The sequence below is a fragment of the Peromyscus eremicus genome, unplaced genomic scaffold (genome assembly GCF_949786415.1).
Source record: "Peromyscus eremicus unplaced genomic scaffold, PerEre_H2_v1 PerEre#2#chrX_unloc_1, whole genome shotgun sequence".
Classification (NCBI taxonomy): Eukaryota; Metazoa; Chordata; class Mammalia; order Rodentia; family Cricetidae; genus Peromyscus; species Peromyscus eremicus.
In genome coordinates, this window is record NW_026734288.1 from 3,078,135 (window position 1) to 3,099,164 (window position 21,030).

The window sequence follows — 21,030 nt, forward strand, 5'->3', positions numbered from 1 at the left end:
ATGCCCTTTCTTGACGATCCGGAGGAGAGCGGGAAGGACGAGGTTAGTCTAAATTTAGGCTTAACCATGGGATGAGGAAGTTCTTCCCATTACCTTTTCCTTAAGGGCTTTAAAGAGGCCCTCAAGACACGAGGAATAAGGGTTCATAAAAAAAGAAAGACCTCAACAAATTCTTTAGTCACTTAGAGGACTGTTGTTCTTGGTTTCCCCAAGAAAGGACGATTGATGTTAATAGTATCCTAAAGGTTTATTTAAAAAATTAAAAAATTAAAAAAAAAAGATTTAGGAGACCCCTAGAAGCTGCCAACCTTATGAAATTCATTTATTGTCAGACTATGATAAGTGGCAGAGATTCTAACCCCTCCTTTTAGGGAGAAACCTGCCGTTTCTTCATTCAGGGTCTTAAAAGGAGGTAACAATATCATCACACTACCATACCTCCTGAGAGTGTAAACTAGAGTTAATGAAGTTCACTATGTTCTCTGTGTTGTGCCCAAATCCTAACCCCCAGAGAGACCACCAAAGACGAGCATGCCAGAATGCAAAAGCAAGGTTTAATTCTAGATATCCAAAAGCAATACAAGCCTAAGCAGGGACTTCGTCCAATACATCCAACACAGTGGAGGCTGGAGGAAGCACCTGCCTGTCTGCAAGCTCAGTTTTTAAAGGGAAAAATCACAAGGTTACATCATTTAGGGATGCTAGTACAGATACAATTCTGTGGCTCACTTCTAGGGACTTCTAAAAATTACTTCCAAGGGAGTGGTTGCCCGCCACTATTTCTCATTGGCTGCCCTCAGGTGGGGGCATTTTTATGGTCAGTTACCCTGGAAACCAGGGAGAGGACATTCCATAGTCTGGCAGGCATTACCTCGTGACTATCTTGTGACTCTGTACTTTTACACTTCCTGATTTCTGGAATCTGAACTGACTGGTTTTAGTAACTAATGACCTATTCCCAAAAGGAAAAATCTTAGGCCTTAATTTTAGGGTGAAAGCATTTTGGTCTTAATTCTAAGATGGCTCATTTTGGTCTCACACTCTGTAGCAGCAGTGTCCTGCTACAAACAGCGTTTTTTGTGCTAAAACTAAATGGATCTGAGGACCAACTTGAGGCTAAACTTCTAAATTGCTAACTAGGAGCTCACTCCAGCAGCCATCATTTAAATATCAATGCAAGCACCACAGCCAGAGCTGGTTTAAAAACTAATGGCAAAAGTGTCTTTTTCTCTCTCTTTCCTCTTTCTGGGTTGACTTTTAAGTTCTTGGTAATTTACAAAAATCTTGGCCAAGTACAAGAACTTCAGTTAACTCATCACAAAAACAGGTCCTGCTTAGGGGACGCTCTGCTACGACCTGTATGGATTCATCAAACCCCCGAAGATGTTTGGGGGTTGGAATCCTAAACATCTGCCTTCTTCCCTCTGAACCTAACTATCTGCTATCTGCATCTCAGCTCACTTTTGCCTTCTCCTCACCTTGCCATTTCCGGTGGCTATCTGGCTTGATACAGACTGGGTGCAGCTGCTACCAAAAAAAAATTCCTCCTTTGTTTTTCTGTTTTACTGTGCTTATCTCATTTCATGATACACCTTAAAGAATTTATTAATTTGTTACTCTCCTTATATACTATATTTTAAGTAAGAGTTCCTGTTTCTATATTAAAATAACTTAATATTTTTAAGGCTAAAGTTGACAGGTATAAAACCCAAGTTCTAAGTTTATAATGACAACTAACTTATAAATTGTTAAGAATAAGTTTACTTTAATTAAAGCTAATTAAAAAATAAAACTTGTTAATTGATTGGCTGACCTAAACTGTAAACTGTTAAGGGTAAGTTGTACTTAAGCTATAAGCTATTAGAGATAATTATTAGGATACAAATTCAGGGTTAATCATCATAAACAATCAAATCCTCTAATGTATGCAAAATCATATTTATATACATGCTAAGTATGCTAAGTTTCATATAATCAATTCATTACTTAGCCCCCTAGCATTTAACATGTTTAAGCTTTGGATAAAACTGTCATACCCCTTATTGCCAGGGTTTTGTCCAAACTATGCATTGAGATCATTTAGATTATATCCCCATTTACCAGGCCTAAAAGATAATTTGCCTTGCTATCCAAATTCATAGAAAAGGTAGCTTGCCAAACAGATATCAAAATAAACTTTGACTGTTCCTTTGTTTAAAGAAATTCACCACATTGGCTGCTCTCAGTAATCAATTACCTCTATCTCCTGATAAATTAAATACAAAAATGCTTTTAGATGTAAGTAAAGATTTTATAAGGATATGAATGATTAGATATAAAAAATGTTTAAGAACATTAAGAAATAGTTTATTATATGTGTAATGCAAGTCATTGGGATAGAGAAATATAACATATAAACATCTAGATATGTTATAAATGATACATAAATCTCAATAAGCAACCTAAAGATATTAAGCATGTATGCCCTAGTTAGATCTAAGAATAAGGTTTTTATTGAGGTCTGAGATAGATATATAGGCTTTAAAAATAAACTTATGTATACCTTAATACAAAAGTCAATGGACCTCCTCAGAGCAGACACTGGGGCTAATTATAGGCTGTAGTTCCTCGGCTGTACAAGGTTGCCCCAGGGATGTGTGATTCTGACTTTACTGGAGAGATTAAGATCATTGTACAATTCAGATTCATACAAGGCAGCGCCTAAGGGAGCTGCTGGTGTGGATTCTAGTGATATGGCCTTCTGAGTTCAGGAAATTAAATATTCCAAACAACTAAACACTTAAATACAGGGAAAGAAGATAATTGGCTTGCTAGACATAAACATAGAGGTTTCTTATATTTCAAAAAAAAGATTGGCCAAGTACTTAAGATGTCTATTACTTCTTCATCTCTTACAGGCCTAGGACAAGCTAATAATGTAGCCAGAAGGTCGGGAAAATCTAATGCTCCTATCTGGATCAAACAATGGCTTTTAAATGCTGAGAAAATTATAATTGCTACTTGTCTGGTGGAGAAAAAACTTAAATATTGGGCATATAAAGTCCCCCACCAGCCCTATATCACCCCAATATCTTTTTATTTAGGAAAATCAGGCTTATAGATTGTTACAGGTCCTTAAAAAATTAAATAAAATTTATTAAAGCCAAGGAAAGTCTCACAGCCTGGCTTGCCATCTCCCAGGGTCATCCCCAGAAATAAAAAATAATAATAATCGTCATAGATATACAAGATTGTTTCTTTACCATACCTCCTCAACCTAAAGATTGTAAGCATTTTGCTTTTAGCTTGTCTACTCACCCTACCATGATGAAGGCCAAAGCTGACATACAGAGCAGGAAATGCGAGTTCTGTTTATCCAGGACACAAACATTGAGCAAAGTTCCTCATTATATATACAGATTAACTATCAAAACTAACTGTCAATTATAGCTTCCTCACAGTTCCCCAATCTATATGTATGTATACATGTATATGTATATACATATATCTTACAATAAATTTATTGTACAGATGATATATTTATGTCAAACTATGAAACTTGTGAGTCTATAGAATGACAAATAGCTCTACATGATATACTGACACCTTTTCATATGTCTGTCCAACAATTATAAATTCTCTCCCTCTGGAAGCTTACCCATGAGGCTTATGTTCTTATGATTTATGGTTATGAAATAAAAAATAATACACCACTTATTTCACTGCTTTTTAATTTTAAGAATGCCTTGAGCTTATATATAGACAACAGCCTTACATGTGCTTCAAGAGCTCTTAAGAATTGGTGCTTAATTTTTCATATCCCCCACTACAGGTATTCCTCATCACCACCAGACCAAGTCACAAAGTTACACCTAAGCCTCTATGATCTCCTCACTGATATTTAAAAAGGTTCTGATGTTTTCATAATGTTAGGAGGAGGACACATGTCTTTATAGGACATTGACCCGCCTTTATGAATCCTGGATTGCCTGGTCACACCATATATTGGCAGCTGCAGGACAAAGGCACTCTAAAGCTGCCAGTCTAAATACAGGCTGTTATTTACCTCTAGATTCTTAAATATTGAGCCTTGAATATAAATAAATTGATACAATTCCAGATTCTTTTGATGAACTGTTCATCAAAACTTATAGAAATATGATTAGAACTAATAATTCTGTTCTAAATGTATTTTATTAATTTTTGTCAAAATATATATGAGACTTGAGAGATATATAAATGACAAATTTCAGATTTCATTCTCTGGCTATCGTGATGTTTTGTTGAGGCTCCAAGGACTCATAATTTTGTTCTGATAAAGTTCACCACTGTTATATTGCTAACATGTCTAAGGTTTTGTCTATTAAGAAGGTTCTTATAAGCTTCAGGAGATCATGCCAGCGGTGATGGCATGCGATCAACATTTGTCAACGCCCAAAAGCCAAGAAGGACTGGGAGGAAAACAACCTGACTACAGTTTATGTCTCCCACTTACAAATTTTCTTTTTCTTCTCTGGGGTGGGGTCAGACTGCCCACAATTACAAAATTTATTGAAGGGAGGAAAGCGTAGGATGCCCCAACCCGTGACTGCAGTCACTCTGGCTGTCCTCCTGGGGGTCGGGGCTGCAGGGACCGGTACTGGCATAGCTTCCCTGGTTTTATCTAATCAACATTATTCAGAGCTTAGAATTTCCATAGATGAGGGTATAGCACAGCTTGAGCAAGGCATTTCTGCCCTTGAATTCTCCCTCACCTCCCTTTCAGAGGTGGTCCTCCAAAACTGCTGAGGGCTCAACCTCCTCTTTTTACAGCAAAGAGGTCTCTGTGCTGCTCTTAAGGAAGAGTGCTGCTTTTATACTGAGCACACAGGAGTAGCAAGGGATAGCATAGCCAAGGTCCGGGAAGGCTTAGAGAAGCGCAAAAAAGAAAGAGATCAAGAGCTAGGCTGGTTCCATAATTGGTTCTCTGCATCACCCTGGCTAACCACCCTCCTGCCGTCCCTTCTGGGACCCTAGGTTGGCCTCATTCTTGTCTTGACATTTGGCCCTTGGGCCTTGTCTCAACTAACTCGATTTGTGCGCGGTCAGCTGGCCGAACTTCATTCAGGCAAAACAAATTCTGGTTCATTACCATCACCTCGATCTCCATGATCATGGTCTCGATGAACCAGATAAAGACTCCATATCAGCACAGGCCCCTCTGCCCCGGGGAAGATGCACCTGTGCCTGGGAGCTGGAGCCCAATGCATAGGGGATTGAGGGTGCAGACGGGACTGCAGAAGGCAGGGAGACTAAAGTGCTCCACCATCCTGGGTGCCTTGGTTTACATGCTCTATTGCATGACGGTTATGCAGACCCTATACCCTTTCCTCCCGAAATCAAACCCGCCCCCTGTAAAAAACTGCATCGTTCCAGCTTCCTTCGGGGCATGTGGGGACGCCTACATGGACCGACAGTTAACAATGGAACTTATCAGGGATAGAGCCTCTGTCACCCCTCTCCTGTCATGGCAAAAATATTTGGGCCTCCTTTCTTTGTTTTGCTATACGTATAGAAGGGGGAGATGTCAGGGACCAAACATGGACCATGGAAAAGTACTAACTAGGCCAGAGAACAAGCCCTTGCCCTAAACCAGAAGCCCCTAAAGATAAAGAACAGGTCAGGCAGGTCAGGTAGCATAGTAACAGAACAATGGGCCCTGACCAGTGACCTTACCACCTACCAGCCTCATGACTTGCAAGTAGCCCTGCATGTCCCCCTTCACCTGCACATCCCCCTTCACCTGCACATACGGCACATCATGCACCCCTTCCTTCCTTCCCTCCCCCTCCCATGATATATAAGCCTTGCTGAGGAGAATAAAATTTGCAGCTTGATCAGAACACACTGTCTTGCTGTCTTCTCTCGTGTCTCCCCCATCCCTCTCATTCTCTCCCACAGGTGGGTCGCCTCCATTGACACCCCCTGGCCAGGGCATTTTACTTTTCAAATAAGTTGACATATTTGTCATATTGTCCATCTGGCAGAACTATGCTTTTCTCAAGAAGAAAACTGGAACTTTATGGCATACCAGGATATAAAGTTGGTTGTTACCCTGTAATGCCTCAATAAGCAGCTTGTTAGAGTCCCATTCTTTGATTCAGTAGCTTGTTTTAAATAAGCAGTCGCTCCTTTGTGATGGTTTGGAGCCAAACAAATGTGTATCCTCCTGTCCTAATCTCTAACAGGCCTGACTACAATATACTTACATTTGAGAGTTTTTATTTGAGGTAGTCCTCCCTCAGCTAAATTCTATTTAATGAGACTTATTATCTCCAAAGAATTAGTAAACCCTTTATATCACCAATTCTACTCTTCTACATCACACCTTAGTAGTTGAGTGCTACCCAACATATGAGATGCTTTTTACAGCCTCCTCAAAATTAACTACAAATGCATCTTGCACATGAAAGTAAAATGCAAAGTGCTGAACCTCTAAAAGGTACTGGAAGGTACTCTCCATATTTTACAACCTGCTTTCCATGGGTACACCAAAAGCATCTTGATGTTTACTACAGAAACATTTCTTTTTTTGTTTTTGTTTTTTGGGGATAGGTCTTCTCTTTGTACTTTAAATGCCTGTCCTTGATCTCACTCTGTAGACCAGGCTGGCCTTGAACTCAAGAGATCGGCCTAACTCTGCCTCCCCTGTGCTGGGATTAAAGGTGAGGACCACCCTCACTGGGCACAAAAATGTTTCTACACACAGCTCCCTGCACCAAATTCTGTGATCCAATTCAGCCCAAAGACCAAAGTTATTCAGAGGCCTGCCCCTGGGTCCAGGGAGTTTCAAGTACCACGTGAGACTTCACAGGACTGGGATTCTACAGGCAGGTCCCTACTCAGATCAAAGGAAGTCTTACCACACTGGATCCCACACCTCATCATCTGCTCCACCTCATCTGGGGACAGGAGCCTCTCACTCACCAAGTCATGGTTTCCCAGCTTTTCCATGCTCTTGGCTCAGCTCACTGCAGCAGGAACTCACAGCACACCACACAAAACTACTGGAACCCGCTCTTCTTCAAAGCCAAGTCTGAAGCCAGTGGCTGGAATAACCCTGCACGGCTTCTGACTGGCAGGTCACCTGAAGTGCCTGATTGGCTAGTGAGACCTGAGTGACAAGAGCACCACCCACAGGGTTAGAGTGTGCTTAAAGACACAGCACAATGATTCCTGACCCTGCCTTCTACTCTAGACAAAGACTTTTTCTAAACAGCAGAGATGTGCATATTGATAGCAATTGCCCATGGCTCCAATAGCTGACTATGCTTTCTCCCTCTACTCCATAAGCACTTGCCCCCCAAAGACACAATGTGGCTAGCTACCTTGTACAGACCACTAAACTATATGGGGTGAAGTGATTCTTTGTCACACAGGTAAAAGGGATTTTGTAATATTAACAACTAAAGAGAGATTTAAAGACACACAAGAAGAGTGTTTATTATGTGACTTAATACTGACATCAGGTGAATGGAAGGTACTTTTTACCTGGTTGTCATAGGGACTTCACACAACCAGCAAATAAAATCAGGAACTTCATCACAACCAAGAAAATAGGTCCATGGCTTTAGGAATTTTATTACAGAAATTCAGAGAAAAATTTTGGCAAATGAATAATAATACAGAGTAGCTTCATGGATAATTAAATATTAAGATAATAACTGAGCTATGAAAAATGTGTTTATGAACACTATTGTTAGTCAGCACATCTTCCTCAGTGGGCAGGTGAAGGAAAAAACAACTGCATTAGTCAAGGTTCTCTACCTGAAAATGACTGGTAGAATGAATCTCTCTATGTAGGAAGAAAATGGATTTATTAGGATGTCTCACAAACTGTGGTTTAGATAGTCCATCAATGGCTGCTACCATTGGAACTTTGAAGAATTCAGTAGTTGTTCAGTTCATGAGGCTATGTATCTCAGCTGGTCTTTAGTATACACCACAATTCTAAGGAATTAGGCTTTAATGCTGGTAAAAGGATGAATTTGGAGCTGGGCAGTGATGTCTCATGCCTTTAATCCAAGCACTTGAGAGGCAGAGGCAGGCGGATGTCTGTGAGTTCAGGGCCAGCCTGGGCTGCAGAGAAAGTTCTAGGAAAGGCACAAAGCTATACAGAGAAATCCTGTCTCAAAAAACCAAAAAAAAAAAAAGAAGAAGAAGAAGAAAGGAAGAAAGAAAAAAAGAAACAAACAAAGAAACAAAGAAAGAAAGAAACAAAAAAAAGAAACAAACAAAAAGAATGAACTTGGTAGCCAGAGCTAGGGCAAGCAGGCAAAGGGAGAGCTTACTCCTTCTGTGTTCTTTATGTATGTAGGCTGCCACCAGAAAGTATGATCAAGATTAAAGGTAGATCTTATACTTTGTTTGATTTTTTTTTGGTGTTTCTGAAACTGGAATTATCTGTGTAGTCTTGGAACTCATTCTGTAGACTACACTGGCCTCAACCTCAGAAATCCTCAGAAGATTCTGCCTCCTCAGTGTTGTGCTTAAATGTGTGCACCAAGCAGCTGAAGATGGATATCACCTCAAATGATCTAGATTAAAGATGGGTCTTTAATTTCAAAACCTTTCAAACCTCCCTCACTGGTATACCCAACTCTTCTGGTTTTAGTTAATTGCAGAGGTAGTTAGTTTGACTACCAAGAATAGTCATCACAATATCCAAGATGGAAGAAAGGAGAAAAATTTCTTACCTGCAGGAAGATGGTAGAGTATGGAATATTTTTACAATGCTATATGTAACCAAAGGAAATTTTACATAGGGAATCTGGACATGGTTGTGTAGAGTTATCCATGTTCTTAAGCAGGCTAGGTTAACAAGTCCATTTTTGAACACAATCACAATGTAAAAGTAGAGACAGTTAGGGGAATTCTTACATAAAAATCAAGCAGAGCCATATATAAGTTATAAAATGATAGGAACAACTGCTTCTGGGATATTCATCTTATAACCCAAAGTCTTAGCTGAAGTTCAAGTAAATGATACAGTGAATGAAGATTGCTCTTGGCCATATGAGACCTGTCAATCTTAATGTTCAGTCTAAAAGATAAGTATACCAATACCACAATTCTCACAAAGAGAGAGAACAGAAATGCAGAAATCAATATTAAAAAGTCACTTAACAGCACTGTTTACTTTGCTGTCAGATTAATGATTGTGATGAGGTTTATTAACTTCAGAATAAAGCTGCTTTTGCCTCTGAGCAGGCTGGCTTGGCAGGAGGCCACAGCTGCTTCTATGCAAGACAGTAAGGAGTTCATTTTAGCTATCCCTGGCTACTGTCTGTCTGAGGGCTGTGACCTCACTGTAAAGAATCCCATTCTTTACTTTTTCTAACTATAAAGAAATATTTATACGATGTTTTGTCTGTTCACACTGTTCTGGCCTACAGAGGCCAGAAGAAGGTAGGAGGTGCCTGGAACCAGAGTTACAACAAATGATTTCCTACATTGTGAGTTCTATAAGTGGAGCCTGGGTCATCGGTCACAAAAGTCAGTGCATTTATTGCTGAGCCATCTATCTAGCTCCTTTTTACTTACAATGTTTTCCCATAAATTGTTAATTAAAAGATATTACTTATCTGCACTTGAATGCATTGGCACAGAAGATCACTTCCTAAAAAAAAAAAAAAACCACCAGCAGCATAGACACTGAGCTCAACAATTAATAAATGGGACTTCTTGAAACTGAGAATCTTTTGTAGGGCAAAAGAAATGGTCAATAAGACAAAGTGACAGCCTACAGAATGGGAAAAGACCTTCACCAACCCCACATCAGACAGAGGACTGATCTTCAAAGTATATAAAGATCTCAAGAAACTAGACATCAAAATACTGAACAATCCAATTAAAAAAATGAGCTAAAGAAGTAAACAGAAAATTCTCAAAAGAAGAATCACAAATGGCTGAAAGACATTTAAAGAAATGTTCAACATCCTTAATCAACAGAGAAATGCAAGTCAAAATGATTCTGAGATACCACTTTTCACCTGTCAGAATGGCTAAAATCAAAAACACTGAAGACAGTCTATGTTGGAGAGGATGTGGAGCAAAGGGAAAACTCCTCCTCTGTTGGTGGGAATGCAAACTTGTACAACGACTGTGGAAATCAGTGTAGTGGTTTCATAGAAAATTGGGAATCAATCTACCTCAAGACACAGCCATACCACTTAGGCATATACCCAAGGAATGCTCAATCATATCACAAAAAAATACATGCTCAACTATGTTCATAGCAGCACTACTTGTAATAGCCAGAACCTGGAAACAACCTAGATGCCCCTCAACTGAAGAATGGATTAAGAAAATGTGGTACATATACACAATGGAGTACTACTCAGCAGAGAAAAACAATGACAGCATGAAGTTGCAGGCAAATGAATGGAACTAGAGAATATCATCCTGAGTGAAATAAGCCAAACCCAGAAAGACAGATATGATATGTACTCACTCAGAAGTGGATTCTAGATATAAAGCCAAGAACAATTATACTACAACCCACAGAATGAGGAAGGCTACCTAGCAGGGGGGACCCTAGGATTACTGTGGCTTATAAGTTTTGGTTTTACTCATTTCTGGCCAAGCCTCAATGAAACATTTCACTATTGGGATACGAATATATACTGTATCAATCTGATAATAAAAAAATAAATTAAAATATTAACATTAAAAAATATTACTTCTTTTTTTCCCTTTTATTTCTTTTTTGATTTTTCAAGACAGAGTTGGGAGGCTTATAACCAGCTGCTACTCCAAATCTAGGTGATCTGATGCCCTCTTTCTTTGTATATCACCTGTACGCACATGAAAGACATCCTCTGTCACACACAAAAACATGCAAAATCTGGGAATAAACTTTTCTTCTAAAGTTCTTGTGACTCAGAAAGTAATTAGAGGAAAATAACCTTATTTAAGTGTATAAAACAAATCATACACTGTGAAGAAAAATTTATAGTGTTACCTAGAGCTGTGAGGTTTATATAGGTCTCCACCATTACATCTTTGTAGAGATTCCTCTGTGAAGGATCCATCAATGCCCACTCTTTCTGAGTGATGTCGACATGCACATCATTATAGGTCACTGTGTTCTAAAATATGCCATACATAAATATGCCATCCATATGTATAAATCAAAAAGCATGATACAATATTGTAAGTGTGTACTTCTTTGACAATATAGACATATAATTCTGGTGAATGCTACACGTATTCCATAATTCAGACAATTGCAATGAATTCATCAAGTTACTTCACAAACAAACTGAATAGGAGGTTTACCTCTATTATTTCTGAATGCTCTGAACAGGATATCACCTTGCAAGAGAAATGCCTATTAACAAAGATAGAGAGACAAGCAAACAATTCAACAGTGCTGAGCACCCATCAGAGAAATTTTGTGAACAATTATTAACTACAAAGAAGATTTGTAAGCTAGGTATATCGGCTCATGCCTTTAATCTGAGAACTTAGAAGGTAGAAGCAGGTGTATGTGCTTCTGAGGTGAAAGTTAGCTTTGTCTATGCTAACTGCATCTGCACTGAATCTTCAATTCAAACAAACAAAAAAGATAACATGAACTCAGAGATTTTTTTTTCTGAAGATCCTACAAAGAGTTTGGCATTCACTCCAGTTCTCTATTCATTTTCCAGAAACCAGAATTGTTCCAGTTTAAACTGTACATTAGTAAATCTGACTAAAAGGAACTGTGCATTTAAAGAGTTACAAATAGAAAGAAGATAATGTTAGCAATATCAATGATGATCATAAATAATCAACACAGGGAATGAGAGATGGCTCAGAAGTAAAATAATTCTTACTGGTCTTGCATACAGATGGGCTCAATTGTCAGAACTTACATGTGGAAATCACACAACTGTTTATTATTCCAATCTTATGGTTTCTAAGACTCTCTTTGGACTGCTGTGAGGATAGGTGTACATGTGGTGCATATCCATGTACATAGACAGCCAGGTCTTGGTGGTGAACACCCTTAATGCCAGCGCGCGCGGGAAGCAGAGGCAGGTGGATCTTTGTGAGTTTGAGGCCAGCCTGGTCTACAGAGTGAAATCTAGGAAAGGCACAAAGCTATACAGAGAAACCTGGTCTCAAAAAAAAATTTTCCCATGTACATAAACAAAATAATCATATTCATTAAAAAAAATCAAAACAAACACAAAAGGCAAGAAGAATGTCACACAATTGTAATCTAATGACTCAGAAGGCCCAGACACTACATCTAGGAAGAGAATAGTATCTTCTGCTGAATTTCAAAATTGAAACTGGGTGATAAATCTCAGCAAAACACCATATGCTTGACATGTACAAAAACATATACTCTCGAACCATCACCTAATACTATATATTAAAAAATCCTGGAATGTTGAACAACCTTTAATCTCAGCATGTGGGAGCAAGAATCAGATGAATCTCTCAGTTGGAGGCCAACCTGATTTACAGGGCTACTTTTAGGAGACTCAGGGCTCCTCAGTCAAAGCTTTTCTTCAAAAACAAAAATAGGAACAACAAAATTTTAAAAAACTCAGGCTGGCAAAGTGGCTTAGCATTGAATACCAATTCCATCCATTGTATTTTATGTGATTTGATGATACTATCTATACTGGTGGTGAAGTCATGGCAGCACAAGAAGGAAACTGGCTCATTCATTTCAACCACAACATAGTAGAAACATAGAAAAGGAAATGGGTTGAGGTTATAGAAGCACATATCACCAGCCCCAATGAGATATTTTATCCAGAGAGGTTCCACAAATACCGCAAAGAAAGTCATCAAGGAGAGACACATGTTCAAATACCTCATCCATCTGGGAGCTTTTTATTCAATTAAGTAGATTCTCACCCATGTCACTATAGGCTCAAGTGTCATCCATGAAGAAAATGCATTTAGTCACTTCAATGATTCTCATAGTCTGCAACAACTCCTACACTGTTGAAATGTCCAAAGTCTCTTTTGACACTCAAGACAAATTCTTGACTTTGGCATATTATAAAATCAGAAAACAATTTAAATATTTCTAACGTGAATGGCACAGAAAACCCATTATCATCCCAAAGGAAAGGAACTAAGACACAGTGAGGAAAAATTGAACCAAGGGAAGACTGAAACTCAGCAGGGCAACCGTTGAATATGGTAACTAGCTCTGTGTCAGAGACATGAGGCTTCATTTTCAAAGGACTTAGATGGCTCTCTCTCTCCACAACTTCCCATACATCTCCCTCTATGGCTACCTCCACTCCCTATAGCTAGCTCTCTATGTAAGATATTTCATAGCTTAATTATCTCAACATCTTATGGTCTCAAACTACAACACAGGCTTCATCCTCATAGTATCATGCAATGAACTCAGACAGTCTTCTCACTGGAGCTCTTACCATAGCAAACACAGATGCCTAAACAGAGCTGAACTGAAAATGCAGACTAAAAATGTATAATCTTAAATTTTACATCATTCTGGTCTCCAGAACCAGTTCAACATCAATCATTCCCCCAAATTTGGTTACTAAGTTATGATGGCCTCTGCCATGCTTGGACCAGAGTTGCAGCAGGACTTGAATAAAGTTGCTTCCTGGGAATGGCAATCACTTTGCCTAATCTCTCCATTAACTGAGGGCATATAGAGATGGATTCTTACCCTTGGGGCACTTTGCTAGGTTTCTGATGTATAATAAGGGCCTTCTTTTTAATGGTGATAATCTCCCTGAACATTCCTGACTCTGGTCAGCATTTGACTACCTTCTGCAAATTCATAGTGCTCTTTTTCTCTACAACCAATAGACTTTTCATTTATTTATGTCCACTTCTTGATTTTTGTAGTGTTGTACTGAATGAACCATAAGTAATAGCTATCCAAGAAAGTCAATACTCCATCTAAGAAATCAGCACCATTATTTTTTTTAAAGATTTATTTTTTTTTATTATGTAAACAGTGTTCTTCCTGCAAGTCTACCATATGCCAGAAGGGGGCATCAGATCTCATTATAGATGGTTGTGAGCAACCATGTGGTTGCTGGGAATTGAACTCAGGACCTCTGGAAGGTCAGACAATGCTCTTAACCTATGAGTCATCTCTCCAGCCCCCATTATTTTTTTTTAATTCTTCCTAACTCAATCAATTTCTTGAGGGCATGGGAAAATAAGAAAAGTTAGGGTCCAAAATATCACATACATGACCTCCATTTTAATTCCCACTGAAATCCTTTGACCTCTACCTCCATTGTTTGCAATACTTTTAACAGTATTTTATTCAAAGTATTACAAGAATGACCAATTGAGCCCATAACACAGTTTTCTATGACTTTTGCCATCTAAATTTTGGTATGTTCAACATTCCCACAAAAGTCACCATTCCCAGCATCTATGAACAACAGAATCACTTTGGGTTTACCACATTCTGATACAACTTGCTTTTTTCTTGCTCTGATTCAATTCTCTACACAAAAGTACCTTAGGTGACAAATGTGCTTATTTGGCTCATTCTGCCATATCACAATCCATCATTGTCAGTGTTTAGGATAGATATTCAATCTAGCAACTGAAGGCAAAATCCATGAGGAATCTTTGTTTCCAGGCTTTCTCTCTAACATAGTCATTGTCTTTTATGCCAAGCTTGCTGTCTTATCTAGCGCAGGTCAATTTTCTTAGGGATATTGCACACTCAGTGGAAGGGATATCACCCGTCAATCATCAATCAACAAAATCTGTCAAAAACTTAGCAACTAGCTACTCTGATGGGGCACATCCTCAACAGATGTTCCCAAAGGTGACTGTGAGCTCAGAAATGTTGACATCTGAAAGTAACTAGGAAACAGACACAATAATATATGAGACTTTACAAAATGATTGAACTACATCAATAATTTAAAGAAGAAAAAAAGATGATGATAACAAGTAGCAATACAGATACACCAAGAAATGAAGAAATACAAGTTTCTAAGATCAAGAAGAAAAAAACTAAAATTGTTCCTCCACAGAAAGCCTCCAAATCAAAAACCTAAGGAACTCCTAACATAATATAGCAATTTTCCATAAAATAAAAATAAGTGAATCACCGGATGGTGGTGGCGCACGCCTTTAATCCCAGCACTCGGGAGGATGAGGCAGGTGGATCTCTGTGAGTTTGAGGCCAGCCTGGTCTCCAAAGGGAGTTCTAGGAAAGACACAAAGCTACACAGAGAAACCTTGCTTCGAAAAAAACCAAAAAAAATAAAGTGAAGTTCCATCATTTGCCAGAGAAACAATATAACCATATTATAACTAATAAAAACTCACACCATACAGATGGTAACACTGAAAAAAAGGGACAAAAAGACAGACCTACAAATATAACATTGTCCCTTGAAAAAGAATTATAAGTTTCTAATGAAAATCAAAATCAAAGAAATCACTGACTACCACTCACACTGTGCACTCCAGTTCTCTCCTTCTCAAATAATAGAAAATGGGTTGGGTGAGGAGACTGTTCCACCAAAATTGGAATCACTTACTTGAAGCCTGATATTTCTACATTGTAGAAAATAGTTTTGGCTACTAATACTATCTCATTCTCCTTTGATAAAAAAAAGGATGTCTGTTAGAAAATTTAGAAATAATTTTGTTTCCTATGATTGAACATTATATGTAAACCTGTATCAGAGTGAGGAAATAAAATGTTTTTTAAATAAATGAAAGACAATAGTTTTTTAAAGACATTGTATGATTTTTATTACAACTTAAAGCAACCTGACTTCTCTAATTGCTTTATAAGTCATAAGAGCTTTTGAAAACAAGTCTAGACCCATTGTATGTGTATATTTGTATGTATGAGAAAGAATATTTTCCATGTGTGTATAGGTGACAGAACAAAGAGCATGTCAGATCCCCTGGATCTGGAATTGCAGTTGATTATAAGCCTTCAAACTTGGGTGCTCATATCTGAACTCCCCCAAGAAGAGTACTTGCTAACTGACATTTTCAGCCCAAATACTACTTTTTTCCCCAATAAACTAGATGTCTTTCACAAATTAGCCACAACAGAATCCTAAATAAGTAAATAAATGATCCCTGGGAACCTAATGAATCAGTATTAAGATGTTGGGTATGGGACAAGGAAGACTATGCAGAGACCTTCTCCACTCTTAGAGATCCAATACTCAGGGTTGCCCTGAGGGCTGAAACAGAACTCCAGCTGCAGCTTCTCTTCTCTCTTTCCATGTTCCTGCGGATTTCATAGACCATCCCCCCTACCTTTCACTACTCACCTCATATCTGAATCCCATCACCCAACTGGGGTGGATACCCTATTGTCATTTACTCACCACATCTTCCAGATGACCTGTTAGGATGGCTGCAGATCTACCACATTGTCTCATACCTCATACATGATTTAAAAAGTTGATCCTGTCAGTGGAGTAGAACATCAGAGGTAACTTACACTCTTCCCTTTCCATGGTTCCAGTGCATCTGAAGATCATCTCCCCTGCATTACTCTTTTCCCAGTTCCCAAAAACAGCAAGAATTCTCCCTTGAACACATCAGCTAAGAAGGCCAGGAAAAAGGCAACACTCATTCAACACACACTCTGAAACTCCAGAGAACAAACACAAACCCAGGAACAAAACTCCCACCCAACAAAGATGATGTTATAAACCAGCACCTAGACCTATTATCACCCTAAATCCAGAGGCCTAGCAGGGGAACATAATTAATAAAAGCCAGAGCAGTATGTCACCACCAGAACCCAACTATCCTACCACAACAGGACCTAAACAGTTAAAAATAGTTGAAATACAAGGAAAAAAACCTTAAAACCAAATATATGTAGAAGATAGATGCACGTAAAAAATGAATAGCTTACATGAATTCATGAAAGTACAAACAAACAATGGAAGAAAAATCAATAAACTCCTCCAAAAAAAGATAGGGAAACACAAACAATTGGAGTAAACCAATAAAAAACTTAAATAAAGCTTAGATAAAACAAACAAATTATTAAAGGAAACAAATACAACTGTTTAAGAGCTGAAAATGGAAATAAATATAATAAAAAAAAACCAGAAACTGAAGGAAGTCCAGGAAAGAAAACTTTAGGACTACAAACAGGAATTACAGAGGCAAGGTTCACAAATAGAATAGAGAAATGCAAGGGAGAATCTCAGACAATAGAAGAAATGGATATGTCAGTCAAAGGGGATGTTAAAAATAAAAATTTCTTGATGCTAAACAACTAAGAAATCTGGGATATTATGCAGAGACCAAACCTGTGAAGGATAGGAGTAGAGGAAAGATTAAAAACAAAACAAAAAAAACACAACTCAAAAGTCCAGAAAATATTTTCAATAAAATCATATAATAAATTTTTCCTAAGTTAAAGGTGGTGCTGATAAAAGTACAAAGAAGCATGTAAAACACCAAATAACCTGGGTCAGAAAAAAAAGTCCCCTTGTCACATAATCACCAAATATTTAAACATACAGAATAAAGAAAAATATTAAAAGATGCAAAGGAAAAAGACCAAGCAAAATATAAAGGCAGACCTATGAAAATTATACCTAACTTCTCAATGGAGATTCTAAAAGCCATAAGGGCTTGGTCACATGTGGTGCGTGTTCTAAGTAAACACAGATGCCATCTCATATTACTATATCCAGAAAATTTTCATTTACCAAAAATAAAGAAAATAACTTATTCTATGAAAAAGTCAAATTTAAACAGTATCTATGTACAAATCCAGCACTACAGAAGATTCTTAGAAAAAATATACAACACAAGGAAGCTAACTACACACATGAAAAAACAGTAAATAAATAATCTCACACTAGCAAAACCAAAAGAAGGAAAACACACACAAGCATACATTCATTTACATACTACCGTCACTACTAACAACAAAATAAGAGGAATTAATGATCATTATTCCTGATGTCTCCCAATATCAAATGACTCAACTCCCCAATGAAGACACAAATTAAGAGTATGGATTCAAAAACAATGTCCACCCTTCTATCATATACAAGAAACACACTTCAACATCAAGGATAGAGATTACTAAAAGGCAAAGGCTGGGAAAACATATTTAAAGCAATTGGAACTAAGAAGCAGGTTTGTGCAGCCATTTTATTATCTACCAAAATAAACTTCAAACAAAAATTAATCAAATGACGTTGGAAGAACACTCATTATATATCAAAGGAAAATCCACCAATATGACATTTCAATAAATAATACCTATGCCCCTAACACAAGGTCATCCATTTTTGTAAAAGAAACACTTCCACAGATTAAATGACACAGTGACTCTCACACAGGGTTTGACAGTGGTAGACTTCAATACCCCACTCTCACCAATGGACATGTCATCTAGACAAAAAATCAAACAGAGAAATATTGGAGCTAAAGGATTTTATAAGCAGTGTGATCCAAACAGATATTACGGAACATTCAATCCAAAAAAAGATACACTTTCCTCTCAGCACCACATGGGGTTTTCTCCAAAGTTGATTAGACACTTGGACACAATTCAAGTCCCAACAGATACAAGAAAATTTAAATAACTCTGTGCATAATGTCAGATCACTATGGACAACAGCTGAATATAAAATTTAAAAAATAACAACAAAATTTAAAATCTCATGAGAACTGAACAACACTGTACTGAAGAAAGTGGGTCAGGACAGAAATAAAAAAGGAAAATAAAGAGTTTCTAGGACTCTTTGAAAATAATTACACCTCATACCCAAACTTAAAGGACACAACAAAATGGTGATGTGAGGAAATTGTACAGCACTGAGTGTCTACATTAAAAAAAAAAGAAAACTCTACCAAAGACCAAATAAGTAAATAATAATACTTACATATGCAAGAAGTACAAGCAAACAACTTCAAAAAAAAAAAAAAAAAACAAGAGGTGACAGAAAGGGCTGCCTGCCTGGAAAGACACCAAAGATTCCTCTGTAACATTGGGGTATCCAGTTTTGTCCTACAGGCCTAGTATATCTGACAGACTTTCATATGAAGCAGAAAAAAATTTAAGGACTATCCCACCTTGTCTTGGCAAGGTTTGGCAATCACCATTCTTGCATCTAAACGACACTGAATATTTTTTCTTTCCCTATACAAAAGCAACATGGGAAGGGACTTTTGGTTAGGAAACAGCTATAAAATAGTGTTAAAACTAATTGTGGCTTCATCACTGGAGACCAAACCTAAAGGTCAAAGGGAAACATCTAATAGATGGGTGTCATTGTGAGCCCATCAAGAATGTCTTATGGACTTTGGAAAGTTTAATTCTTTCCAGACACCAGTAAAGGAATTCTACTTCTGTCTATATCTGAGATTTTGGACATTATAAGAGGACAATGGAAGGATATCCCAAAACTGCCACCTGGTAAACCAAATTCAGTGGGAAGAAGTCAGATCAGTCATTGTTTCAATCTCATAATTTCAGTTAGTGTTACCTCTGTAGAGGGACGTGGGATAAGAACTGAAGGAAAAAATTCAACTTTGCAGTTTAGAGTAAAAAACACCAAAGTAATGTAACCAGTTGTTTCTTGACTAAAAGCCAGAAGTGTCTCTAGGACTCTTAGCAGTTTCAAGTGTTTGGGAGTTCTGATCTCTGATGATAAGTGATACTAGGGCCCAAGAAGGGGCAAAGTTAAATGTAGTAAAGAAGACCTGTTATGAGAAAAAGGCCCTTGATTAAGAGAATAGAATTTCTGTCCTGGCACAGACCTAATATTTCAATGAAAACATGTACATCTCCTGGCCAAGGATCCTGGTCTCTGGAGCCCAAGAAATGGTCAACTGGGACAATTATAGATCATCCATACCTGATTCACTGGTTGCATATTGGAAATCCACAATGTAGACAAAACTGGAAAATTTTTGTTGTTGGTTTTTCAAGAAAGGATTTCTCCATGTAGTTTTGGTGCCTGTCCTGGATCTCACTCTGTAGACCAGGCTGGACTTGAACACAGAGAGATCTACAGGGCTCTGCCTCCCTAGTGCTGGGATTTTTGGCATGCGCCATAGCCACCCAGCCCAAAACTGATTTGTATTGACTCATCCTGAAATCATTTTCCAAAATGCACTGAAGCATCCCAGCTTAAGCTCTGCAGAGATACTCATGTTCAGGACAATATTTCTTAAAGTCACTTTTGGTGTAAGCCAATGGTCCATGTCAAATTATTTTCAGAAATGAATAGACCAAGTATGATAGCAGAGCCAGGCAGATCTCCTTGAATTTGGTCTTCATAGTGAATATGAGACAAAGACCTTTATCAATAATACACACACCCAAACACACACACACACACACACACACACACACACACACACACACACACAAACACACACACACACAAATATAGTTAAATATAATTTTGCTCTGTTGTTTGAGACAAGATTACAAAGCTCCAGCAAGCCTCAAACTCATACTGTATAATTTAATGAATAATATATGTTGAATATATGAATAAATAAAACAAATATAAACTAATTTACATTGAACATATAAAACCAATTCCAGTAAACATTACATTTTATACCATTGGTTTATTATTCAAAATATAACAGTTTTCTTCTACACAAGAGAGTGCTTCCAAACAATTATCTAACCCTGACTTGTCTAACCAACATGTATAGGAACAGCAACAATTTATAATTTCAACCAGCTCCCTAATTCTGATAATAACCAACATAACTAGATTTTTAAATACAAAATAGAAATGCCTCAAAAAACAGTTATGAGTTTATGTGCTTTATAACATTACCAGTTTTACCTATGAGGATCACCCATGCTGTCTCAGGAAAATCCATGTCTCTAACAGTATCTGAAGTCTCAGAATTCAATGGTGAGGCACTGGAACACTCAGTAAAGGAGCTGGGTACCCGGAAGTATTTGGAAAGCATTTGCACTCAAAGAAGGGTCTGGAGAGTATCTCAGAGACTAAAGAAACAGAAGGCAGCCTGGTGGCAGGAAGATCCTTAAAAAGGGTAGATGGATTCCTGGATCACTTT

At 37.9% G+C, this 21,030-nt stretch overlaps 1 protein-coding gene across 1 annotated transcript in view; it reads left to right on the forward strand.

The window, feature by feature from the left end:
• LOC131900913 (zinc finger protein 431-like) overlaps positions 1 to 21,030 on the forward strand; it is an 85,926-nt gene continuing 64,896 nt past the window's right edge. Inside the window, exon 1 of the mRNA XM_059252232.1 lies at positions 1 to 42. Coding sequence (XP_059108215.1) covers positions 1 to 42 — 42 coding nt within the window. The remainder of the gene's footprint in view (positions 43 to 21,030) is intronic.